We start from the raw sequence: 19,301 nt of genomic DNA, 5'->3' as shown, positions 1-19,301 counted from the left end.
AATGATATAGAGATGAGATGGAGAGCCGTCCGGGAGCCGGTTGGATGGTTGGGTTTGGGCGCAGCTCAGACAAAAACAGTGGTTGAGAGGCAGTCGTGCAGAGAAGGAGAGCGTAAAATTATGGGAGAGGTTATCTTTTTATAGCAACTTGTCTCTCGAGTCAATTGACTCTGCGAATCTATACTAACTAGCAAAGATCTATAAATCCCCATGAGCACGCGACGCATGGTCCGCAAAGGCCTTGAAGCCATAGATGCCTTCCATGCACGGCAGAGCCGCATCCCCTACCAACTATGTTGGCTTGAGGCGTCAAATTCATAACCCATGTCGCATAGCTAGCCTAACCTAACTCCTGCGTGACCTGTTGCGCGATACACGTCTCCTAATCCAGATCCAATGTTAATAAAGTTGTTTTTAAACCGAATAACCCCTCCATTATGTCCAACTTCTCTCGCCTCAAACAACGCTGTAGCACCCTATAATCCGCGGTCCGTCTACCTTCCTGGATCTCCGCTGCAAGTAACCGTCTCCCTTTCAAATCAGAGAAATCACCAACACTACGTTGGTGTCCCCAATCACCGTTGCGTCCTCCGGGTAGCAAAGATCTACTATCGCTGTGAAATTAATAAGTTAAGGGGTAAGTCATTTAGAGATATGTGCAATTAGGGATAATTGATTATATGCGACATATCAAGCTCTATTGACCAAAGTAAATATGAAGCAATTCATTGGAGAGATGGCCGAGTTGGTCTAAGGCGCCGCGTTAAGGCCGCGGTCTATTCGTAGGCGTGGGTTCAAATCCCACTCTCTTCACTATTTTGCTTTCCTGACAATTTTTTGGGGCTGTCAATGGTGCCCATCGTTCTTTTGACAACCCATGCGGAAATCCATGTAACTCGCATGTTCTGAAAATCGGCAGCTGGTTCACGAGAGGGTGTGCTTGTTTACGCTCAGGTTGTCTTTATCTCCAGCAAATGCACCCAGTGTTTTGCATGGACTTCCTGCAGAGGTTGTTAAATAAGACTGTCAACCCGGGTTGTCAAATAGATTCTTTTTTGGGTTAAGGTATTCTGTTTGACAACCCCAGAGTAAGAAACAGGTCCTCTCATGTAGTAGGCGCCATGCAAATACAGGAAAGATATTAATTAGGCCATGGATTTCCTGTAGGAAATGACTTGCATGCTCAACGTGGCGAATGGATTTCCGAATAGGTTGTCAAATAAGACAGGCAAGCCGGGTTCTTTTTTGCTCAGTTGATCTGGCTTTTTCTCAAATATGGGACCTGGAACTTATAATTGAGTGGTTAGTTTTTCGTGTGTGTGCAAAGGACCTCAAATAAGAAGCAACTGCCGGTGAAGGGGCCACCAAGACATCAGAAGCGGATGTTCCTGGAATGTTTGCGATCAGTCAAAGATATTAGTGCTATTGGTAGTGGTGGTGCTGGCGGTGCTTGTCGAAAAAAAATGAAAATAAGAAGTGAAGAGTCTTGCGAGCAAAGCAATTAACCAACCATCCATGATTACAGTGGGAATAATGGTACTTATTGATTGCACTTGAGATAGTGTCATTCGCGATACAACTTCCAAACTCCTTCCGTCTATACTGTAAAACCCGTTATGGGTGATTCTCACTTTAACCTTTAAACATTACGCGTGAAACGAATATGAAAAGTGATCTCCGGCGAGGTGTAGGAGACGAGTTATGTTAGTCTCAATCCTAGCTTTTAAATATAGAATATCCTACAACGTCGATAGCCTTCAGCATGTTGTTGAAAACAGGCGTCAACATATGTTGGTTTGTTCACACTGGTCTTATTTTTTGAGAGCAACTTCAAAGATACCCATCTATTTCGCACCCGACATCAAGCCTATTCCCTTGCTTCTACCGATAATAATCAACTTCCCGACCCTTTGTTACAGAAAGTGCCAACAGGCTGATCTCTATCGCATAGATTGACCCTGTATGCTCTTTCGTACCAGGTTTTACATTGCTGAATCGATTCACTGCCGTATGCGTTCTCGCATTGTGCGGTAGTATGGTGACTCCTAGACCACGCATTCTGGTAACACCCTCGGATACGTTGACTCCTTGGTGTTGTTTGATATTCGTACGAAGGGATTCTATCCTGTAAGTAAGTTGCCGAATAACGAGCGCTGTTTTCAAAAGTAGGAAAGCCGGATTAAACGTTTCTTAATGTCGTTATTTTCGTTCTGAATAGTCGAATAACGGTTATGCCCTCTGCACTGCGAACCTGGCGATGCATAGTGTGATACCACCCCCTGTTATAGACGGTGGTTTTGTTCCCTTCAGCGATTTCCTTTTCTTCTTCATTTCCTAGCTTGTCGTCCCGGATACTCGCGGCATCTGTACGTTATCTCCTGCTCCAGCAGGCTCGCCAAGATTCTTTATGCCTATGGACATCGTGCCGATGAATCTGAATAATCGGATACGACAATCCACTTTCTCATAATGCAAAGATTGAGTACCGTATGACACATCCCAAATATGGACAGAGTTTTATACGCTTCAGAAGTGAAGCCTGCTTGAAACGCGTGAAAGTAATATCCTTTGCTCACAGCGATAGGTTCTCTACCGGTATATATGACTGAGCTTTTCAGATGAAAAAAAAAAAAAAAAAAAAAAAAAAAAGGCCTCCAGTCTCTTAGTTACCATGAAGCTCTGTGTTCTGTGGTTTAGGTGTGTTGATACAGTCCATGTCCTTGGGATAAACCGCATGGACCTGTGAGCGTGTTTCCTATAACTGTTGAGCGCTCTAGTCCCTCTCCTTCCTCCCCACATCGTGGTTGGTACAAATGGAGGACGAACAAGAAACAAACTAGGAAGTCTGAGAGATGCACCAGTTGTATGCTCTTTGCATGAGAGTAACCTTCTGTGGATCGTATTGGTCTGAATGGCCATCCACTTATTACTTCGGAATCTATGCACCTCCTCCGATTCCTTTATAGCGTCATAGATAAAGATGAGACAATACGATCGAGTGCCCAAGGAGCCCTCGACCGTGATCATAATCCTCTGAACTGATTTCAGAGAGCCCTTGTCCGGAAAGTATTTTCTCTAATTGCTCGTCACCGACCATCCATATCACGACGTTGTTGTCGTTGCCATCAAAGTAAATGCAGGCTGCATCAACATGGCATGCGCAGTTCAGTTTATGCATCTTGTGTATTAGTTTCTCCCGTTTGCTCCTCCAGACCAAACCAAAACGGGCATCGCATAAACCATCCATGTCAGCAAGTGGTGTCCCCGCCAGTGTTTGTGTGTGTAGCATGCCTGTATGTTTGTGAATCTGGAACAAAGCAGACAGTGCCCTTGACTCTAACCCTCGTTCCCCACAGCCCCTCCCTCAAGCAGCAAATCGGCCCTGGGCAAGGGTCCAGTCCTGCGATCGGTAGTGTGGATCATGGCGTGACGAAAGGGCTCTTGATGGACGGAGTCGAAACAGGTAGGTAGGCAAGGCACGGTTCTCTCGGACATGGTAGGGTCTGTGGAACTTCTCGGCAGATCCACATTTGTTCTTTTTCGCCCTGTTCTCGTCCAGAGGCGTTTACCAAAGCAGCTTTTAATTTTTATTTTACCCCTGTACCTGTTATGGTCTCACTTTGACCCGATTGCAGCTGCACCAATCCCCGGCGGTGGCAGGAAACTTCGCCCACCAATCCGCGGCAGCAGTTTTCTTCCTTTTTCCCTCTGTGAATGGGAGGATCGCTTCTAGATGGATGCTAGATTTGGCACTTCCGCATGGGCATATCGACATACCTTCAACATATATATTCGGTACCACATCCCTTCCTTTGATTCCTCATCACACACTCTCTTCTTTTTCTCGTTTTATTTTCTTTATTCTTCCTCACTCTTCTTGCTTTCCTCCTCGCATCCCAGTCCTCCTATACCATACTCAACCAACCTTCAACACACACCTTTTTTTTTACGCGATGCCTCCACTCACCCCGACCTCAAACTCCCTTTCTTCCATACTCCCATCTCTTAGCCGGGCGCCCTCTCGGACGCCGACGCCCGCTCCAACTCCGATTCCTAAGAAACCCCACGTGCTCATCGTCGGCGGCGGTATCGGCGGCCTCACCCTCGCCATCTTCCTCGAACGTGCACAGATCCCCTACACAGTGCTCGAGCGCTCCTCACACGTCCGACTACTCGGGTCTGCCATGGCGCTCGGACCAGGTGTGCTCCCACTATTTGAGCAGCTGGGCTTGTTCAAGGAGATGGAGCAGAGCTCTCGACCCGTCACCCGTGGGATGGTCTGGAGCGAGAAACTGGTCCCGATCATGGACCTTGACCACACATCCACTCAGAAGAGGTAATTTGAAACGAAACGAAAGGCGGCGCTTCTTGCTTTGTCTTCGCTTTGCTCTGTGTATTTGTGCACATTATGGTCGCCGCAGCAAATTCATACAGCAACTAACCGGTTTCATATATTTTTAAAGATATGGTTACTTGACAAGAGTCATCGGTCGCCCAAAGCTCTATGAGATCCTATTATCTCACGTACCGGCCGAAAAATTGCACATGGGAAAAAGAGTCGCCTCCTTCACTCAATCTCTATCGCCACATCAGCAGCAACAGGAGCATCCAATCACCATCACCTGCGAAGACGGATCCACGTTCCACGGCGACATCCTCGTCGGCGCCGACGGCGCCTACAGTATCACACGCCATCTCCTATACCAACAAATCGAAGACGACTACGCAGCCTCTCTAGGAGCAGGATTCTCATCATCATCACCATCGTCTTCTTCGCACCCCTGCTGCTTCCCGCTTCCAGACTCGGATAAGGAACCTTTGGTCTTCACTTCCACGTGTCTCGTGGGCCAAACGCGTCCAGGTCTGGATATGAACAAATTCAAATACGTCCGCGGGCCGGATTGTAAAGTCGGAAGCATCATCGGCGACAATAAGCCTTACTCTGTAATGTATCATTCTCTCTCCTTGCATTGTTAAGAAGAAAGAAATCCCATTCTACACCTCCACCTTGCTAACATGAAAAAAAAAATCTATCATTGACAACAATTATCGATATAGTGGAGCGTTTTCAGTATGCCGGACGATTCGATCTGCTGGATGGTCACTGAACACCTGGGCGAATCCTTCACAGCGCCCTCTCCCTCAACATGCCCATCCTTGACCTCGACCCCCGTACCCTCCCGTCCCACCTCTCCAACAGAGTCCACATCCTCAAAGGGGGACGAGTCAGATAATTCCGATAGCTCAGCAGAGTGGGGCCCACACAGGGTCGGGGCGATGTGCGATCAGGTCAAACGGTTCCCGATTCCGTGCGGCCCTGGACTGACCATGTCGGATTTGATCAAACATACGGATCGGGAAAAGATCTCTAAGGTCATGCTTGAGGAAAAGTTGTTCGAGACATGGTCCTACGGACGAGTCGTTCTGCTCGGAGATGGTAAGGAGATGCACCTGTTTTGCTCTTCATCTGCGTGTTGTCGTTGTTGTCGAAGTAAGTTATTAACCTCCTCTCTCCTCAATTTCATTTATCTCTGTCTCATGCTGCTTGTTTGCTTGCTTGCTTTTCTCTTGCCGATAGCGTGCCACAAGGTATATATTATCCTCCTATGCGTCCCCGAAAGAAGAAGAAGAATAAGAAAAGAATTCATCGGGATAGATGGATCACATGGCTCAGAATACTAAGATACCTATCCTTCTATCGCATAGATGCACCCGTCTGCTGGTTTGGGCGCCGTGGCCGCAATTCAGGATGCTGCCGTACTATCGGATCTGCTCTACCACCTCCCTCCGTCCCATTCTCTCAATGATATCTCCCGCGCCTTTGAAGCGTACCGCAACGACCGCTACCCGCTCGCTCAACAATCGTACGAGACCAGCTACCAAATGTCACACCTCAACGAGCAAGTATGTATCACGCCTATGAGAATATATATATATATATATATATAAATGTATACAAAAGCTCCCGTCGCTTTCAAAGCATGAATCTAAACACACTCTTTTTCTTATCCTTTTTTTTTCTTGCGATGGTATCATTACAGTCGTGGATTAGCAATTTCATCCGCAAAGTGATGAACAATCTCCCGAAATGGATCTGGTATCGCGTTCTCGACCGGATGTACGAGTATCGTCCCCAAGTATCTTTCCTTCCCAACGTCCACGATCGCGGCGACGTACCGCCTCTGCCACGGTCCTATTCCTTCGGTACTCAGATAAAGCCAAATACACATATGGAACTAGATCTGGGCTTGGGCATGGATATGGGTATCGACCCGTAAATCAAAATAAAAAGTCGGGAACGCTCGCCATCTAAACGCTCGTTTTTTTTTTTTTTTTTTTTTTTTTTAAAAAAAAAAATGGAATATGTAGCGTGTGTTTGTATGTCGTTGTTAGAGAGGTTTTTATATTATATTTTGTTTTTATCTTTATTTAATTTTATTTTTTCCTATAAGTTATGTGCGCGTTGTGGCAGGACGCTGTCCTTGGGCTCTGAAAACAACGTCGTCCGGACTGGGCACATCGAACTGAAACACCCTCGAGGGCGTCACCGCTCCCGAAGCCGTCGTCATGGACGATGTCAGGATCGTCCGGAGGAGTGCTGGGTCTGACTGAAGGATCGTGTTTGTCGCGAGCGCGATCGGTGAGGGGACTGGATCTAGGCGCTCGAATATCGATACCGCAAAATGTGACGGCGGCGCGATCAGAGACGAAAACGTTGCCGTCGTCGTCGTCATTGTCAGTGGATCACTTTCACCGTTGGCTGTGTCGTCCTCATTGTTCTGAATATCCAAAGTATGGCTGTTGGATGCTGCTGTGGTTGTCGTTTCCGTTATTGGTTGCCTTGTTTCTCGATCTGCCTCAGAAGTCGCTCCTGAGGATGGCTGAGTATATGTTGAAGTCGAATTCGAAGCCGGTGTTACTGTGGCATCGTCCTTGGCAACTTGTGAGTTTGATAACCCTGTCAAAGACGGTGCCGTTCGCTTCTGTGTTGCCGCAGCCGCCAAGCTCGACAAACTCGACGATCCCCCACCGGCCACCAGCCTCGAAAGACCTCCTCCTTCTCCACCCGCCCGTGCTGTCAGGCCAACGCTTGGCTGATTCTGTCCTATCGAGGTCTGTAAAGACGAAGGCGATGGCGCGGTCGAGTTGGACGGTTGTGCAGGTCCAGCCAAACTAGTTAGCGATCGCCTTAAAGAAGGGCTCCGGGATGCTGATGCGAGCTCTGTTAACGATGGAGATGGTCCTGCGTTCGACGAAGGCGTATCTGACGACGGTGGTACTGGCCTTCCTGTTGCTGAGGCTGTTGGTCGAGATACCGGAATAGGCGTGTTCCTAGATCGAGCCAACAATGTCAGTGATGTTCGACTTGATGTCCCCCCGTCTGCACTAATACTATTAGTACCTCCACTCGTAATGCTCGGTGATGATACTCCAGCAGCCAAACGTGTCAACCCTCCTGCCGACCGCGTCAACCCAGCTTTAGCTCCATCTCCTGTGCTACTCGATATTCTGGCAAGATTCTGAAGTGAAGAAGACGATCCACTGCCCTCGCCGCTTTCCTTCCTGCTCGTCAAACTCGAAAGAGCTGCCGTGCTATCTCCTGCTGTGACACGGCCGAGTCCTGAAAGACGTTGCCGAGGTCGGACCTCGGACGACAAAGCCGACAACGAGGGTCCTTCTGATGACGACGGCGCCGGTACTGATGTCGATGCAGAACTAGACTCGAGTCCTGTCTGGCCATCTTTTTTATCCAAAGTCCTTGCAAGCCCTGAAAGTCTCGACATTTTTTTTATGTTACTGATTGCTGGGGCGCCGAGCGGGCTGTTTGAGAATGAGGTGAGCTCGAGTGATCACACCTGTGCCCATGGTATTGGGCTAGGCCGCGGGGATGCTTGCACGTGCACAGCTCAACTCTGAACGCATTTACTTTCCCGTATCCTTTTCTTTCTTGATCACCACAGCCGGAGACGATGGTTTTGTTCTCTCTTTCGAGAAACCTTGCCCAGGCGAAAAGTTTATTTGTTGGTTCAATTGAGATATGTATATCCGTATTTCTCCTTTAAAGAAAAAGAGGAACGAAAGAAAAAAAAAGAAACAAAACTGCTCAGCACGACCTTCTGGCACCTCTTTTCCCCTCCTTTCCCCTCTTTACATCTTTCTCATCCTTGGTTCTTGTCGATTGTCGATTGACTTAAGCAGACTTCTCGGCCTCGACCTCGTGAGCCTTAAGCACAGAAACAGCCTCCTCAATCTTCGCCTCCAATGCCTCATTGTCCTCCAAGAGGTGCAACAGCTCGCCGTTGTCCATCTCCAACAGCATTCCAGTGATCTTGCCGGCATAATCGGGCTGACGAGCAGCAATCTTGGGATACAGGTGCTCACCGACCATCTGCTTCTGCTGGTCGGGATCAGCAGCAGCCAAAGCAGCAGCGGTCAACGTGTTAGCATCGGCAGCAGGGGCAGCAGCAGCGGGGCCGTTGGCACGGGTTTGACCGGCATTACGAGTATAGCCGCCGCGACCAGCGCCAGGGGCGCCACGAGAAGCACCAGCAAGACCCTGGGCAGGAATAGGGCGACCCTGCTGACCAGCAGCACCTCCGCGCTGAGACTGAGCACGAGGACCCTGACCGCGAGGACGGCCCTGGCCCATGGGAGGGAAGCCCTGGCCCATGGGGTAGCCAGGCATAGGAGCACCGGGGTGCATCTGAGGCTGGCCGGGGTTGACCCAGCGAGGACGAGGAACCATGCCCTGTCCGGGGTAGACCATTCCACGACCACCCTGGGGAGGGAAGCCACCGGGGCCAGGGTAGAAGAGCTGGGGAGGGTACATGCCGCCGGGCATCTGGCCGGGAAGCTGCTGCATGCGGAGCTGGTTACGCTGCGCCATCTGGGCCTCGAGCTGGGACTTGCGGACCTCCTTGCGCTGAGCAAGAGCGACGTAGATGGGCTTCGTGCCGATCATGCGTCCGTTCATCTCAGTGACAGCCTTGGTGGCCTCGTCGGGAGAGGAGAAGCAAACGAAGCCGAATCCCTTGGAGGGGCCCCTGGCCTCTTCACCCTCGGCAGAGGGCTTCTCATCGCGCATGACCTTAGCAGAGGTAATGACACCATAGACGGAGAACTCCTGGCGCAGCTTCTCATCATCGATATCGTCGTCCAAGTTCTTGACGTACAAGTTGACGCCCTGGTACTTGCTGAGTTTCTCGAGCTTCTGCTGCTCATACTGCTTCTTAAGCTCCTCCTCGCGCTCGCCCTTCTTCTGTGCACGGGTGACAAACAGCTTCTTCTCCTTGTACTCGGTATCGTGGAGCTCGTCGACGGCGCGCTTGGCATCCTCGTGGTTCTCAAAGTTGATGAAACCGAAGCCCTTGGAACGGCCGTTCTCATCAGTGGAAATGACACAAGAGGTGACGGGACCAAACTTGGTGAAGAGGGCCTCGACCTCCTCCTGAGAAACCTCAGGGTCCAAGTTCTTGATGTAGACGTTGGTGAAGTTGGCCTTCATCTCCTCGACCTTTGACTGGCGCTCCTTCTTGGCGATGTGGTGTCCGACGTAGACCTTCTTGTCATTCAACAACATGCCGTTGACGTGCTTGATAGCGTTCTCAGCAGCCTCGTGGGTCTCGTAATGAACGAAACCGTAGCCCTTGGACTGACCATCCTCAGTGGCGACCTTGCAGGACAAGATGTTGCCGAAGGCGGAAAAGGTGTCATGCAGAGCCTTGTTGTCGATCGAGGCATCCAAGTTCTTGATGAAGATGTTTCCGGTGCCGGTCTTGCGGAGGGCAGGGTCACGCTGAGACCACATGATGCGGCAGGGGCGGTTCTTGATCAAGGTATAGTTCAAGGTCTCCAAGGCACGCTCACCTATTGATTCAGGTAGCATCACGTAGCGTTAGATTGGTTTTCAGATGGCGAGAGGTGATGGATCCGGATCAAAAAGGAAGCTGAAGGAAAAAAAGAAAAGGAAAACAAGGGATGTTGAATCCGCCGAGTGCACTCGATCAATGTCCAATGTTCGAGTCGGCTGATGATGCTGAGAACATATCCAGGCGCTGAAGATCCATCTTGCTCTGAAGTCTAATTGCAAGAGTCCTGTAGAGAGATCTGAGCGGAGACTGATAGGCCTTGCTCAAACGCTTATTGGCCCTTTGAGGTCGAGACCTGCTGGTAACGACAAAGTATCCTGCCGATAGAGTGAGTTCCGCAACCAAAAGGACTGCAGCTAATGAAAGGGACAGCCAAAGAGTAAGAGGAAGGAGGGGGGAGGGGAAACAGAATAATTCATGGTCCGTCGTTGATGAAATGAAAGTGATCTCCGTGCTCATGACTGCCGCTATAAGAGGCCCTGTAGATCCATGATCCTGCTGCTCCATTGATCCATAAAGCCTTTGATCCTGCAATCCTGTGATCCTGAGCACTCGAAATCCGGTTGATCGTCGCTTCGTCCTGTCGAAAAGAGGGAAGCATAATGCGCACAAAAAAAAAAAAGCCAAGAGCCGAACATACCATCGGTAACGTTGTGGAAGTTGACATAAGCATAACCCAGGGAGCGTCTGGTGACGGCATCGCGACAGACACGGATCGAGGCAACGGGGCCAACGGAGTTGAACATCTCGAACAACATAGCCTCGTTGACCGAGGGATCAAGCTCACCGACATAGAGCGAGGCCGAAGCAGTGGGGGCCGCAGCTGGGACGGGAGCAAAGTGAGCAGCCTGGGCAGCCTGTGCCTGGGCAGCAGCGATCTGCTGCTGCTGCTCCAAGCTCAAGTGGTTAGCAGCGGCGGGGGCAGCCGAGGTAGCGACAGGGGCAGCGGCGGCGGCCTGAACATCGGCGGCGGCAACGGGGGACGACATTGAGATGAGTTTTTTTGAGGTTTTTTTTTGGAGGGGAGAAAGGCCTGTGAGTTCAGTGAAGAATCCTAGGCTTTTTGGGGGGTTTTTTTATTTTTTTTTGTTTTTTTTTTTGTCTTTTTTAATGCGCTGGGCAATGGCGAATCAAAAAAGAGGGGATAAAAAAAAAAGGAGTTTTTTTTTAATGGAGGGGAAGAGAGAGAGGAGACGACCAAGGCATCATCAAGACGCTGAAGAAAAAGGCCACAGAAAGGTCGTCTCAAATCAAAACAACGTCACGTGTGTCGTCATCATCCAAAAAAAAAAAAAAATCCGCAGCAAAGCTGTTCCCATGTGTGCTTTTCATTTTGAACTCAATCACCATCACTAGACTATCAGGAGCCATTTTTTCTTTTTCTTTTTTATTTTCGCTTTCTTTATTTTAGCTTGCTTCAGATATTAGTTTTTGCGCGCACAGCTCGGGGCCAAGATCCGGCTAGTCGCAAAATGAAGATCTGAAGTGGTGTAAACTAAACAGGGAGACAAGACATTTACAAAATAAAAAAGAAAAAAATAAAATAAAGACCAGGCATTGCTCAAGTACTATTGTGGTAAAGAAGGAATTGGATTGGATTGAATTGAACTGAAAGGCAGTACAGTGAAGTGAAAAAAGCAAATGTCAACTGCTGTATACAAAGTAGAAAAGTAACAAAAAGTGGGCGTTTTCCTCAATTGAAAAACCAAGCGTTCGATGTGAAGGGTCGGTTTTGCGGCTGTTGAAGCGGCCTTGTCCTTTGAATCGATGAACGATAAAAAAAAATTCACGATTTCCTCATATTGAAGAAAACCTTGGCATGTGAATAAAAGGACAAAGTCAAGAGTATAAAACTGGAAACATAAAAAAAAAATCAAGATGTAGATGTCATAATAATGATAGAAACAAAAACGAGATGGTTGAATCAAAAAAACGAAAGGCAAGAAAGAACGATCAGAGGCACGCGGAAAAGGAATTCCTAGCCGGACCGTTACTTTGAGGGTATTGCCAAAATGGGGGTTGTTTCTTTGAAAAGTCGGAGCTCCTGTTGAAGGATTCCTTTGGTTGTTGATGTCCATGCGTCAAGTTGAGCAAAGGGATCATATAAGAGAGGATAAAAAGAGAATGACGGGTCCATGCAGCCGTGGAGCATAGATGTCGATTCTGGGACCATCGTAGGTCGGTGGGGTAGTTTAAAGGTGGGAGACAGGGGCCTCATCTCATGTGGCAAGCCAGCCATTGATGAAGCAGGGGCCCTTGACAGCGAGGTGGCGACGGAGTCCATCTTGGCGAGAGAAGGGCTTCTTGCAGTTGGTGCAGGCAAAGTTGCGCTCACCCTTGTGGACTGAGGCCTCGTGGCGTTGCAGGTCGTGCTTGCGCGAGAAAGCCTTGCCACAATCGGCCTCAGGGCAGAGGAAGGGGCGGGCCTGCTCAGGGTTGTGGGTCTTCTCGTGGGTGTGCAGGTTGAAGAGACGGGCGAACTGACGATCGCAGCCAGAGTGGTTGCAGGAGAAGCGCTTGACGGCAGGGCGCCTTACGACCACGGCATCAGTACTAGAGCGGACCTTCTTGGCAGGGGAGACATTGACGGTCTCGACCTTGCGCTTCAATCCAGAGACTAAGGCAGCAGAGCGAGAGGGAACGAACTCATCGTCATCCTCGTCCGAAACGGACTCGAGTTCATCGGAGAAGTCGCTCTCGCCAGACTTGGCAGGCGAGGAAGGAGCAGAGGACAGGTCGGAGACGGTAGGCGAGGGTTGGATCACGTCAATGGGGACGGAGTTGAAGGAGTTGCACTGGTCGATGGGAAAGAGCATGTTGGGCTCGATGGTGGAAGCGGAGGCGAAGAGCAGGTTGTATTCAAAGTCCTGGAAGAGCGGGAAGACGGCCGTATCCTGGGCGAGCTTGACATTCTTGTCGGCAATGGAGTCGAAGTCAAAGTCGGTGAGGAAGGGGGTCTCGAGCGGGGTGTCGATGAGCGAGGGCGTATCCATACAGGTGGTGAAGGGGGTATCCATCAGCTGGTTGGCCATGGCAGAGTCCTCGAGGAAGGCGACACAGCTGTCGAAGCCGAGTCCGTTAGTAGCAGAGATGGACTGAGGGACATTGCGAGGGGCCAGGTCCAAGGAGGGGGTCTGCGGGGTGCAGAGCGGGTTATCGAAGATGCTGCTGTTGTTGATGGCGGCGGTGTTGTTGTTCGCGTGGGCGATCTTGAGGGCCTTGTTGGCAACAGCAGCAGCGGTGGCAGTGGAGATGCCATTGAACCCATTGAAGAGCGGGTAGTCGAAACAGGAGTCCTCCTGGTCAAAAAGACAGAAGTCCTGGTTGATGGTGTTGATATGGGCAGCAGGCATGGCGAAGAGGGTGTGGAAGAGTGCGGATTCAGCAATAGGGTCAGAAACGGGGACAGTGGGGGCAGAGGCAGAGGCAGAGGCAGAGAAGGAGTTGAAGATTGAGGAACTGTCGGTCGACATGAAATCAGAAGAGATGAGAGAAGAAAGTGGGGATGGTTGGGAATGAATGATGGAGAGCAAGAAGAGTGGAGAAAAAGAAGAGTAGAGGAGAGAAGGGCGCTGGTTTAAAAAGAGGCAGTGGTTGTGTGCTTATTGGTTGCTGATGGATATTTCCTATTGTAGACAGTGAAAAGAGAGGAGACAAGGGAAATGGAAAGAGAGAAGGAGGGGAGGGGAAGGAAGAAAAGAAGAAGAAGACGGAGGAGCAGAAGAATACAGGAAATAAATATCAGAGAGGCCGCTGTCGAGCGAGAGAGGGAATGGGGGATGGGGAGAGGACGCTGCTCTTGCCGCAGTAAGAGAATTTTATCCCCTTCTGCCGAATAAGGTTCCAATTGAATTTCCTACTCAGTCCCCTACGCTGAATAATATGAATGATAGCTAGATAGCACCCAGCGCCTTTTTCCCCACCTTCTCTCCCTCCTCCCTCCCCCTCTCTCACCACCGCCTGCACGCACACATCCCCTCATCCCCTTCACCAGAGACAGTGTATATGCAATCCCAAGGACATCCAGGCCCTACAGGGACCAGGACAAGCGACATCGTGGCAAAACCAGCGCCAAGCACCGACACCCGACTGGTAAACGTCCTCGCTGCGTGTTTGTCGTGCAGTCGACAGCGGAACAAGTTGTTGTCATGCATGAGGGAGCACTCCTATCTCTCTCATATTTTGCCACCATTTTTTCTTTTTTTGTGATAGTATACCCAATCAATTGCCGATTGGAGCAATTGGACCTCAATCCTTCATCTCCCTCATCCAAACCCAAAAACCCAGACCCCCCCCTCGCCGCATTTTTTTTCTCTCTGCGCCCGTGCGTTCCTTGTCCATACTCGACTCCTCTCAGCGAATCACCGCATCTGTATCTTCCACACACATACACACGCACACGCACACACACTCGCGACATGAAATGCCAGCATGGACATCGATATGGAGGCACGCTGTTCTCGCCCATCCTACACAGCTAATTGAACTGCCCCTGTCTGGTCTATATTCCTGCCCTTTCTCCCATCTCCAATGGGTCTAGAGCAATTCGAAAAAAGGAAAAAACGAGGAACACACAATATCGCCTCAGCCCACGCACATTACTAAAAACAACAATATGATGTCGTCCTGCAGATGTCCTTTTCGTTTTGCGGTATGGAAGACATACTCTCCCCTTCTGAGACGCCTAGACTCTCCCCCCTGCAATCCTGCAATCCCCAAAAGTCCAATTTCACATCCCTTCACTTGATTAGTTGTCGTCATGAGCTATCAAAATGGTCTCGGTACCCGCTCTGCCACACTCCGATAACGACCCTTGCGGCCGCACTGCCCTTCCTTCCCCCCGTCGTTCTGATGTAGAGTGTTTAATGCCTTTATAAATATATATATATATATATATTTTATCTCCACGCGTGTCTTTTGTGTCCTGCAATCCAGATAGACTACGTGTCGCTTGCGGTGCAGGCCGCCGAATAATAACAACAAAGAAACTGGCGTTTCATTTCGGCATCTATACCCGAACCCTCTCTATTCTTGACCACTTTTTTTTTGTGCGCCTCACTTTTCCCAACAACAACAACAACAACGAATAAAGCGACGTTTTTCTACATTAAGTTGGTGCAACCACTTGCTCTTAACCTGGCTGGCAACCAGCAGCACACATCCTCCTATCGCCCTCTATTTCTAAATGGTCTAACAAATACTTGCCCTCAAAACCATCCACCACGACCATGACTCACGGGTGATATACTTCTTTTGAGACCAAGCTAGCCTAACAAATATGTCGGCAACGGGAGAGCACCATTATTCCATCTAAGAAATGCATCCCATTCTTCTGAGCAAAAACTTTTTTATAATATGTGGCAGTGCATTTATCTCAATCGCAAAACTCAATTGGACAGACCGTGGGCGCAAACCTGCTGGGAACCCATTTATTTCTCTGATCTCGTCTACAGACGCCTGTAGACTATCCTATACGGGACGTGGTCTATTGCGCTCCCGCCCATCGATACCATGCACCTCACCCTCCCAATGTGGCCCAAAGCGCAGGGTCCGAAAAAACGTTTGTCTCCTTTGTGCGTGCGCGTTTGTTTCAGCATTTCAAAAGACATGCAATATTCTGCTCTTTCTCTCATAGCTTTATTTATAAGTTGGTGGCAAAGACCATTCCTCTCTTCGTCCACCGTTGTCGCCACTTTCATTATATGGCCTTCTAAAATGAACTACAACTGGTGCTTCAGTCACTGGCTGCTGCTGCTGCTGCTGCTGCTGCTGGTATTGGTCTTGCTCTTGTTCATGCTGCCGAAGCTGAAATTGCTGGTACTGGATCGTCTCCAGCTCAATGCCCTGACTCCGATATCCGCCCCCACCTCCCCTCGACGCAGACAAAGGCAGAGGGACGGAGATCGGTGCAGACATGGATGTAGGTACAACAGCTGATCCTTTGGCGGTTATGCCTGCATTCGATGAATTGCGAATAGCCCCGCCAACCTGTGCCACAGGCTGCGACAGTTCCCTTGGATACTGTGGAGGACTATAGATCTGAGGAGGCGATGATGACGGCGATGACGGCGATATCGGCTGCTGGACATTGTTTGACGAGGGTTGACGGACATTCGGATACGTTGGACTTGTAGGGCTTGTCGGTCGCGGTACTGTGTACGAATTTGAGGATGATCCACCGTGTTTGTAAGAGGAACTACGCGATAAACGGCTGCCTACAGTCGACGTCGATGTCGTGTGGTATGAGGGACTTCCGGAGACCGAGCTCGTCGAAGGACGAGAGAACACGCTGTTCCTCGACCCTGATCGTAGTGACGTCAACGGGAACGACGGCAAACTGAACCCTCCAGAGGTCGGTGACTGGGGCGGTGAACCGACCCTAGTGTCCTCGCGCGGGGTCCTTCCTCCAAAGACTGACTCCCGGATAACACTATGGTCAGGGCCAGTACTTGCGGCCTTAAAGCTTGAGCTGCCTATCACTGGCCGAGGTGGAGGTGGCAGGGAATAAGCCCTGAGGGAGTCGTGGTCACATTCGATACCTTCCGCTTCCAGATCACTGTCGTTCATATCGCGTGTTTGGTCCGCACCAGACTTTTCTATTGACAAGACCGAGTGCAATGTGCTGACATCGCCCGAACTCTCGTGGGTCAAGCAAACCTCAGGATCGAATCGCGACATCACATGCTTGGATCCCTTGCTGTTGTAGCTCTGGTTCTGGTTCGGGCCGCCATGCTTTTGCAGGCTTCCAGTGCCGTTGCCACCACTGCCTTGGCCTGAAGATGGTCCGGATAGGGACGAAGACGGATCGTGCAAACCCCTCTTTCGATTCCTCACAGACTGAGCGGTGATCAAAGAATTGATCACAAAGAATGTCGCTGCCATAGCACACGTCCAAAAGAAGGCCATCGTATGTGGTAGCTGATCGTCCTCCATGGCCAGGATTTTCTGCTGGAACAAGATCCAAATAAGGCAGAGCGATCCAGCCAGGATAGTAACCGCACAGCCCCCGAACCCGGTGATCTGGAGTTGGATGAACAAGAACCTCGCAGGAGATCTCGATTTTAGGTTGCCAATGCCAAATGCAGCGCGTGGAGCCTTGAGTGCAGCCTCCGCGATGATGATATTGGCACGAAGAATGAACGTGTACTTGAGACCGTAATAAAAGAACATGGCGGCCATAATATACAGGATCAGAACCCAGTTTCCATATTGACAGAGCATGAAGATCCTAGATGCATCAAGGTGACCGTGATCACGGAGTACACCAGAGGCAATGCCCAGTCCAGCGCCAAAGATGGACGGGTAGACTGCCCCCATGACAAGTAGGGCGTTCTTCTGGATAGTAGTGGGGGTTAGGACGTGAATTGGAGCCAAGGGCTTGGAACCAAACGTGGTCTCTGGTTGGTAGATGGCAAAGATGCCTTCGCGCGTGGTCACAGGCATGGCGTAGAGGAGTCCAACAAAGTAAGCCGAGAATGCGAACGAAACGAAGATCCTATTGCAGACACAAAGATGTAGCAAGGAGGTGAGATGATTGAACGAAAAGGGTACCGGAGAAGGGCTTATGGTGGTGTTTACGTTTGATTCTGTACCAGTAAAGCTGCTCGATAGCGATGCGGAGCCCCCAGGAATTGCGGAGGACATCAAGGATCAGCGGCATATTTCCCAGCAACTTGGCAAAGCAAGCGAGCGTATTGAAGAAAATGAGGCAGTCCATCTTTTCGTTGAAGAGACCAAGAAGCAAAGGTGGGATGAGCAAGGTAGTCAATATGAAATCCAAAGCTGGGCCAAGTATGAAAATGATGGCAAAGGAATATTGAAGATCACTTGTACTTACTGGTTTGGGCCGGATCCCAGTCCCAACAAAGATAAATAGCTCTGTAGCAATCTTGCGGTTGAATCCTCTGTTTCGGTACACCAGTAACCAGATACCAAAGAGTCCAACAGCCACGTGAAGGACTGAGGATGCTATTAGCATGCACCGTATAAAGTCCGCATCTCTGCAGTCGGCTGCTGACCTCGTCCAGTCGCATAGCAGTACATTTGGATCTGGTGCTGGTGAGGGCAACTCTGCTGCTATTGATAGGGATGTTGAGGTTGGATTTGAGGCTGTGGCGGTTGCGAATGTGATGATTGAGACAAGGGTGTCGACGGCTAGGGTTGTGGCGCCTGACATTGTTACGGAGGGTGTAATGCTCATGTTCTATGTGGATGTACTGTGGTGTTATTAGGGAGGGGTAGGGTTCTATCATGGAGTTGAAGCCACAGAGGATGGTGGGTTCGTGTTAGTTGAAAGTGGGCGCAGGGGATGACTGAGCGTCTATGCATGATAGACATGTGCGTTTTCCCGCTTGCAGGCTTCACGCGGTGTTACAAACGAACACCGACAGAGGACAAAGAAAAAAGAGAAGCAAGCGAGCAGGAACCAACAACAAAGAAAAAGGGAGCATTGGAAAAAGCGCGACAACACGCGAGGATGGGGGTATATTGTATTGCTAATGGCATTTTATGCTTTGTTCGAAATCACATTCCTCGCGTCGTAAATGAAAAGAAGGTTCGTGGTGGGGTAGAGGGCATTTCGTGTTTGGTATGCGAGAGGGCTGATCAAGGAAATGGCAAGGCGCGTTACCTATGTACAAATGGGAGAGGGCGTTGCGTGCTACTGGGCGCACTGACTGGAGAGCGCTGGCGATGGGGTACTATGTGATATGGGGGAGAATTATCGAAGGGGGGGAGGTGAAAGTTGAGATATTTGTGGAGGAGTACAAGGTGTGATGGAAAGGTGTGAGTACAGGGACAAGCGAGGGGAGGGATGGGAGGGATGGGGGGGACAATGAGACGAATGGAGAGCGCGAGTCGAAGTGGAGTGAGGAGAGAAAATGCGAACGAAAGGTGGAGAAAGAAGGTGTTGGGGATGCGTTGCATTTAAAGGAGCCCCGGCAAGGTGTGAGGGTACCAATCCACTTCGTTGAATATATTGGACACAATAAACATAGTAAGCACTACACCACTTGGCCCTTTTTCTTTCTTCCAAAGGAGCATACGTTGTGTGCCCTGTTCCTGCTTTAAATGAAGTGAGCTGCATTTGTGCGTTGTGGAGGGCGTAAAGTGTAAAGTGTCATCCAGGGACAACAGGACAACACACCAAACAGACATTCCCCTCCTCCGCCCTCATATGACAACAAAAAAGCGGAGGAGGGCCAAGGGAAGACGGGGCAGTAGAAAATCAATGTACCACCCAGGATACAAATATTATTGTACGCCTTGAAGAGACTACCCACACCATTCACCGTATCCGTGCTAGCGCTCTCAAAATGCCGTATTGTTGTATGCATTGCATGCCCGCCATTGACTCGGACTTGAGGCAGTGAGCCATGGTCAAGTAGACTAGCCCCATCAAATCTACCGTTTTCAAGGGTAGATCATGAAAAA

The 19,301-nt window shown here is 49.9% G+C and overlaps 5 protein-coding genes and 1 non-coding gene across 6 annotated transcripts; 2 read left to right on the top strand and 4 right to left on the bottom strand.

Annotated features, from left to right (window-relative positions):
* Window positions 1-730: 730 nt before the first annotated feature.
* BC939DRAFT_t125 lies at window positions 731-813 on the top strand. The gene has a single exon. It is a non-coding gene; the product is annotated as a tRNA-Leu (tRNA).
* Window positions 814-3,533: 2,720 nt separating this feature from the next.
* BC939DRAFT_456476 (uncharacterized protein) lies at window positions 3,534-6,320 on the top strand. Its single transcript, XM_051556334.1, has 5 exons — window positions 3,534-4,336; window positions 4,464-4,944; window positions 5,059-5,589; window positions 5,707-5,904; window positions 6,042-6,320. Exons 1-5 carry the CDS (start codon window positions 3,954-3,956, stop codon window positions 6,276-6,278), a joined length of 1,830 nt encoding a protein of 609 aa, XP_051410625.1. The 5' UTR covers window positions 3,534-3,953; the 3' UTR covers window positions 6,279-6,320.
* Window positions 6,321-8,218: 1,898 nt separating this feature from the next.
* Window positions 8,219-10,744, bottom strand: BC939DRAFT_382620 (uncharacterized protein; the record flags this gene model as incomplete). Its single annotated transcript, XM_051551770.1, has 2 exons — window positions 8,219-9,867; window positions 10,510-10,744. Coding segments are annotated over 2 exons (1,884 nt in total), but the record flags the coding sequence as incomplete, so codon positions are not given.
* A 1,392-nt stretch (window positions 10,745-12,136) lies between these two features.
* On the bottom strand, window positions 12,137-12,376 carry BC939DRAFT_380702 (A designed zinc finger protein bound To Dna; the record flags this gene model as incomplete). The annotated part of the gene is made up of 1 exon (XM_051551743.1): window positions 12,137-12,376. A coding segment is annotated over one exon (240 nt), but the record flags the coding sequence as incomplete, so codon positions are not given.
* A 3,130-nt stretch (window positions 12,377-15,506) lies between these two features.
* BC939DRAFT_504624 (uncharacterized protein) lies at window positions 15,507-18,045 on the bottom strand (the record flags this gene model as incomplete). Its single annotated transcript, XM_051560551.1, has 3 exons — window positions 15,507-17,364; window positions 17,462-17,586; window positions 17,707-18,045. The coding sequence occupies 3 exons, from the start codon at window positions 18,043-18,045 to the stop codon at window positions 15,507-15,509; spliced, it is 2,322 nt and encodes a 773-aa protein (XP_051410622.1).
* Window positions 17,568-18,800, bottom strand: BC939DRAFT_456464 (uncharacterized protein). The gene is made up of 3 exons (XM_051556333.1): window positions 18,503-18,800; window positions 17,727-18,118; window positions 17,568-17,629 (listed from the first exon to the last, which is right to left on the bottom strand). The coding sequence occupies exons 1-2, from the start codon at window positions 18,792-18,794 to the stop codon at window positions 18,066-18,068; spliced, it is 345 nt and encodes a 114-aa protein (XP_051410621.1). The 5' UTR covers window positions 18,795-18,800; the 3' UTR covers window positions 17,568-17,629; window positions 17,727-18,065.
* Window positions 18,801-19,301: the final 501 nt, after the last annotated feature.

This window comes from Gamsiella multidivaricata (genome assembly GCF_025024155.1).
Source record: "Gamsiella multidivaricata strain RSA 2152 chromosome Unknown BC939scaffold_47, whole genome shotgun sequence".
Taxonomy (NCBI): domain Eukaryota; kingdom Fungi; phylum Mortierellomycota; class Mortierellomycetes; order Mortierellales; family Mortierellaceae; genus Gamsiella; species Gamsiella multidivaricata.
This window is presented reverse-complemented; position numbering and strand designations above follow the sequence as displayed.